Source organism: Morone saxatilis, unplaced genomic scaffold (assembly GCF_004916995.1).
Source record: "Morone saxatilis isolate NCDOM2014 unplaced genomic scaffold, NCSU_SB_2.0 Contig2, whole genome shotgun sequence".
Classification (NCBI taxonomy): domain Eukaryota; kingdom Metazoa; phylum Chordata; class Actinopteri; family Moronidae; genus Morone; species Morone saxatilis.
Window position 1 is genome coordinate 3140088 of NW_023339762.1, and position 7024 is coordinate 3147111.

At 38.9% G+C, this 7024-nt stretch overlaps 1 protein-coding gene across 1 annotated transcript in view; it reads left to right on the plus strand.

Moving 5' to 3' along the window:
- Window positions 1-3308, plus strand: part of parvaa (parvin, alpha a) — a gene marked incomplete at its 5' end in the record, with an annotated part of 17630 nt that extends 14322 nt beyond the window's left edge. Inside the window, 2 exon segments of the mRNA XM_035664909.1 lie at window positions 717-789; window positions 2551-3308. Coding sequence (XP_035520802.1) covers window positions 717-789; window positions 2551-2627 — 150 coding nt within the window.
- Window positions 3309-7024: the final 3716 nt, after the last annotated feature.

The window sequence follows — 7024 nt, forward strand, 5'->3', positions numbered from 1 at the left end:
CACACACACACACACAGATACAATGGGCAGAAACTAGAAAACATCTTTTAAGTCTATCTACCTCCTCTCTGATTTGTTTTCCTCCTCTCTCTCTTCATGTTCATATTGCTCACGAGTCAGATTGGCTTAGACGTCTTTGCTGGTTTCCTCAGCCTAACTGTGCATCCGCTCGTCTAAATACAGATTGCAAATCAAAATAATTACATCTTTTAATGGTCCACCTGAAAAAGATTCAGGGTCTATGTTTTGAATAAACGTCAGCCCTGCATTTTGGCAACATTCATCATGTCCACCATAATTGTCAGTTTCCAGGAAAGTCCTTACTGTGTGTTTCTCCCTATTCCAGCTGCAGCAAATATAATAATGTTATAACTGCTCTCAATGACAGTTCTCACTTTCTTGGAGTTAGGAGCTTTTTGAGTGACACTGCTGACATGTATCTATTGATAAATGGGGGAGTGTTTGTGCAGCTGCTGAAGGCTTATGGTCTTACAGAACAGAGCCGGGTTGTGTTTGCCGACACAGGAAGCTGCGGTAGCACGATTGAATCGACCCAGAGTGTACTGTGGGATTTAGCAACCAGAGTCTATGTTCCCTTATCAGCGAGGAGCTGTGTGTGGAGTTGCATGATTTGTACTTGCCAACCTCTGGCTGTATGTGTACATTTTATTCTGTTGTACTTCCTCGAGTCCTAACAGTCTCGTCACTCTCTGCAGGTCCACAACGTCTCCTTCTCTTTTGAACTGATGCAGGATGGAGGTCTGGAGAGACCAAAGCCCCGACCAGAGGGTAGGATGCACATTTAACTAGGGTTGTTTCGATAAAAAAAATGTTCTGGGTATCTCTGTTACTGAATTTGATCCATACTCACCTAAATGTTGACTAAAAATGTAGCTCCCACATTTAAATAACAGGCTTACCTTATTATTAATAAGATATTTGATCAAACGGTTGAAGGTCCTGATTCCAAACTATAAAGTTATATAAGTTATTTAAGTTAAATAAGCTTAAAGACCCCCTCCAGACATGTATTAAGACGTATATACAAATAATCAGCTTGGAACAATAATGTGTGTAATGATAATTTCCACATTAAGGAGGCATCTACTGTTTCTGCATCATTAAAAATGTTCAGAATCTATGAATATGCAAATGATGTTACCCTGATCTTTGCTAATAAGAGAGAAAGGAGAGATTACAGCTTTGTTATTGTTGAGCTTAGTGGATTTTGCCAACACAGGTGTTATAACAGTGTATATGATCAATGCAAACAAATCATTTTTCACAGTCACTCGCATATGGGCCAGAATGCTCTCAGTGTACAGGCCGGTTGTCATTAAGGAGAGCTTTGCCAATGTCAATATGCTTTTCATAACTTTGGCAAAAAAAGTTAACTGTTTGCTTTAACAAAGTTCTGGCTAACAGTTCAAGGAACATGGACAGCCATTCATTGTCAGATCTTAATTAAAGAATAGGTTTTCTAATTAGTGGAAACAGAAAGTGCTGCTTTTTATATTTAAAAATCAACCACATCACTAATCATACAGTGAAATCACACACCCTCCATGACTGCAAAGGGCTGCATATGTTTCGCTGTTAACTCCCCCAGTGCTTTAGTTATGGGTTTTGCCCTATCTTAATCTGCATGAAAGCTGTTTAAATGCTGCAGGGAGGAGTTGCTGTTTCCTACCAGACCTTCTCCTCCTTGAGCTGTCAATGGACAAACTGCGGTTCATATTGGAAGTATTAACGCTAGCATAAGCCACACGTGTTGCACAATGCTTGCACACAGTCGCTGTTTTATCCACCACTTTTTCCCAGTTATGTCTTAGGGAACGCTAAATTGCTCCTGTATTGCTCCCATACAGCAGACTGAAACAATGCTGCCGGGTCCTCTGTCCACATTTCCAAGACAGACTGCTGCACACTACATGTGCCAACTGAGAAGTTTCAATGAGTTACAGGCATGAGGCTGACTTCCCTATAATAACTAATCATTTTTCTGCTTGTGCCTTTTTAAAAATTCAAATGAACTGAACATTACCTGCTCGCCAAGACCCGTGACTAGCAAACAGAATGGTTTGGATTTTTTTTTTTTTACTTGAACGGTCCTATCCCTAGATGTAGAGGTCCCTACAATGAACACATGTATGCTTTGATTTTAGTCAGTACACTGAATAGTGACAGGAGAACATTGCCATATATTTAATCATTTCTTCCCACTGAAGTTAGGAAATTCTTAGCAGAGTAGTTATATAAGTTACTTGTAGGTCTAGTAGGGTTCATTGTTGAATAAGCTAAAGATTCTGAAATATTTGCATTGTGTCTCAAATGGATTTCCAGTACTCATATTTCACCAACCGTAGTACAACCTTGTTTGCTAAACAAAGATTTGCCCTGTGGATACAGTTCCATTAAGCTCTAGAGAAGCAGGAATGTGGCAGCCGTAGTACAGTCTGCAGCTGTACAGACAAGGTCTAAACTCTCACTGGATGTATGTCTGTAAATAACTCTTCTATTCTCTCACTTTCTTCTTTCTTTTTTTTCCAGATATAGTGAACTGTGACCTTAAATCGACACTGCGCGTCCTCTACAACCTCTTCACCAGGTACCGGAACGTTGACTGAGCACCACGTATAACAAGAGGGAACACTTTATACTATGGTCCACATGATAAAGCTTAACAATATGTTATTCCTTCTATTTGTTGTAGAAATCTATTTTTATCTGAATGCATGCATCACATTTTGTCCCTGTACCAAACACAAATCTTGTATTTTTACTTTATTTTTATTCCAGCAGTGACATTTGGCTTGTGTGCCACAAAATGCTTGATTTTTAAAAAATTGTAAATTGGGCATTGCTATACAGTCCTACAGACATATATGAACTAAATAAGATAGCCATTAACTATTAATGTTTAGTTATGTCAGAGAGGTAATTCTGTAATGATTTCTGTCACCCTGCATTGAAAGCATGAAGGGGAGATTGAACAACGCTTGTATCTTTTAATCCAGAAAAGAAAAAGTTGAACTGTATTTATTGTACATTTTGATACACTTGGTCTTACTTTTCCAAGCTATTTCATTTTCTTCTTTCTCCTCTTGATTATGTCATTCATACGTAAGTGCCTTTATTTAAACATGTGAACACCGTACACAGTCCCAGTACTTAATATCGGGATGCATGTGCTCCCCAGTTGTCTTAACGCTCCACATTTCCTTTGCATGTGTGGAGGAACATTTGAAATATTTGACCAAAGCTCTGTTGTATTCACACTGTAAAACACATAAAGGCTTTACTCAGCAGCCACTGGCTTTCTTGTGTTTTGTATTGTAACATGTGTCTTATTTTTAATTGGGGTACATCAACATTCTATAATCAGCTTTTTGTGGTTTAATACATTATATACATCATATTTTTAATACACATTTCACTCCTTTCTGCAAGACTAATTCATTTTGACTGAATATATTAAATGTACGCTGTGTTCTACTTTTAAGGCAGTCTCACTTCAAACTGTGGTTCAAGCTGCCAACACGTTTGCTCTAATGCATCTATTTATGTTTCAATGCATTACATTCAATGAATCATTCAGTCCCTGAATGTGGCTGCATTTTTTTGCACCTCAAAGAAAGCAGAAAGGAATGCTTCTCCAACAAAACAAACATTGGGGTCAGATTTGGTCCAATTTTCCCGGCACAGATAGACAAGTGAACCTCCACAACAATTTTCTTTCTAGCTAAATGGAGATAGCTGTGTAAAAGCTCTCTGAATTGGAGCTGACCCCAACCCCAAAAATAGATAGGACAGTTACCGAATGGATGAAAAGGTTCGTTTTTCCTCACACATTCCACAATAGCTTTTGAAAAGAAAGGGTGGGAAATGGGTGTGTATATGCTGAGTGTGTGTGTGTTGATGTATTATTAATTATACAGTGGTATTGCAGTATTCTCTGCTGATACCCACGCACTTAGATTCAGATGTTGCAGTTAATTGTGTTTGTATTTTGTGTATGGTCCTTAACATATGAAATGACAGTTTGTGAACTAAGGTGAGAGCATTGTATAGGGTTTAATTTAATCTTCAGTCGACATTTTGTGAGAGAGTGTTGAAGAGCCCTCCGATGTAAGCCTGAGCAGCAGCGTTTTGTTTGTGCAGCATTCAATTACACCTCCAAGAAACACTCAAAACCTCCATAGTTTGGTATGTGAAGAGAGAAAAGATCTATAGGCACATAATACATTATGTGTGTGTCAACTAAATGCCTGAAGCGCACTGTAACATTTGGTACGAGTAACAGTATCTGTGATGATTGCCCTCAGATGCTCTCATGTCAGTTGCAACAGATCCTGAGGGATGTGAAACCATGTTATGATCATTTCCTCTCCGCTCGCTCCCTCGCCCAGGGAACAATTCAGCTGCTCCAGTTATTACCTTGTTACATTATTGTTATTGCATTATTGTTACATTGTCGCTCTGTGCGTGGGTCACATGGGGACACAGAGCCGCATTCCTCTGATTGAAGACACCACAGTAATGGAGAAATGGAGCGCTGCGTCAGAGATGGGAATGTTAGTTAAAAAAGTTTAATCAGTCACAAGAGTAAGGGTAGATGTAATTACAGTCTATTATGTAATGTTTTAGCTTAATAGCTTTGAAGCTGTCTGCGTTTAACAAGAGACCAAAGTTTTGGTACACTTACACACTTTATTACCTAAAGTTAGATGACAGTGTGTATGATTCAGACCCTCGAGGGAGAAACTACAGTGGCCGCAAAACAGGCAAAAAACACGAACGGTCCTACCTAGAGCCAGTGTTTGGTTTGTCCGTTCTGGGCTACTGTAGAAACACGGCGGTTTAACATGGCGACCTGGCTTATTCTAAGGTAACAAAGACACAATGGTTCTTATTTTCAGGTGATTATACACTAATGAAAGCATGCATGTGAACATTCTATTCAATATCTGCCAGTAGATCCTCCTAAATGTTATACACTAGACCTTTAAAGCTGCACTAATCAATGATATGAACAATGGGTCAAATGACTGATGTGAAATAGGGTCTCAGTGTCAGGCTCAAACACAGTTATCACCCAACTCTGCAGTTTGTCTCAGCTCTAAAGAGCATTTTAGCATTTTTTAGCCCATTGTTTTGGTTCATTCTCACTGCTCTCAGTAGCAAGCAGCTTTTTTCAGCATAGAAACTCTGATAAACCTACTGTATGCTACCTGCCTAGCACCAAACAGCAAACTGAGTTAGCAACAAGCTGGTGAACACAGTAAAACATTTAACTGCTAAAAGCTAGATATTTCTCTCATTAGTTGGAGACGTAAATAGAGCTTTCATTTGTCAGGTTGACAGTAACACAACACCAATGAATGCTAATGCTGTAAGCTGGATGGACAACTACAGCTAACTAAAGTCTGAGGAAGAACAAAGTCTGGCATTTCAATGGTTGATTGTCCCATTAGGCACCAGTGTTAACTGTATCACAACACACAACCTCCAGCAGGTCCTCTGTAGCTTGTCCTGACCTCTGACCTCTTTATCAATCAGGGCAAGAAAAAAGACTGTTTTCCTTGTGAGGATCAATAAAGTATCACATTATTATATTATGTGGCATTAGATGAAAGCCTCGGCCATATAGCCCAATAATGTTTTGCTGGCACTCCACTTAGGTAATGTTACAAAGTAGAGCAGGATTGCTTCATCAGTGATAAGTGTATCGATGTTATATGTTTATGCGCTGACATGTCTTCCTTTCCCGGTATTTCTCCTGTATCCTCCAGTCTTTAGCATAAATATCTCAGCCGAAACTGTATGACAATATGACTTTGCCATTCTGAGAAGAGACAGAGGGAGCAACAGAAACAGGGAGACAGGGAGGAGGAGGTATTATCAGATCAGACTTATACAGTATATCTTAGCATATGTTCATGTGTGTATGTGCTCCCCTTACTACTAGTTCTCTCACATCAAGAGCTCAGTAATACCACAGTGTAAAAATACCCTGTTACAAGTAAAATATTCTTTAAGTACTTAAGGTTAAATTATTATTATTATTAGTCATTATGCAAAAGGTCTCATTTAAAAAAATATATATATATGGGCTCATGTCTGGCCAGTCCCTTGGCTGCATGTCATTCCCTTCTCTCTGTCCCCTGGCTTTCCTGTCTACCTCTACTGTGCTGTCAAATAAAGCAAAATTTAAAAGAAGTAAAAAGAAGTAGAGAAAAAACTAGCAGAAAATGGAAATACTAAAGTAAAATACAAGTACCTCAAAATTCTATATAAGTACAGTACTTGAGTAAATGTATTTAGTTACATTCCTACACTGACATTCAGTGAGTACATGTGGACTAGTACCCTGTACTGGATTTGATCAAGCTATATCAATCTTATATTGATATGACATTTACATGGAACGTAAAGAAACGTGGTTATTAATCTCCATATGTACCTTATTCTAACGTTATTGTATTATTCTGATCAGTAGCCAGGTTTGTGATTGTTTGCATGCAGGCCTCGCATCTCAGTGACCTCAGTAGTTGAGGATGTTTAGTTCCTGGCTGTCTGGACTGCATTTACCACTCAGCTAGATTTGAGTTGTCTGTCTGATCACCACAGGGTTCTTCCACCATTTTTAAAGGCAAATTCAATGTTTTTCAGACCTTCTTGAGACTTCAACAAATATCATTTAAGACCCAAAAAATGTCAATTTATATGATAGAAAAGCGTGATTTTATTAAGTCCTAACATATGGCATCATTCCACTTGAATGAATGGTGCCAGGTCATCCTGTGAAGAACCCAAAACAACTCAGCCCTTTGTGTTTCTAGTGACGACACAAAACTGCTCAATGCAGACTGTTGAGAAGCTGCAAGGGAGTCAGACAACATTTTCGGTGCCTTTTCTGCAATTAATGCAGGCACTGACATAGCCCTACTAGCTGCATACCGCTGGTCTACCATCTTTTTCATTAGTTTTGCACAGATTTCCGAATTTAGACCTGCCTGGTGCT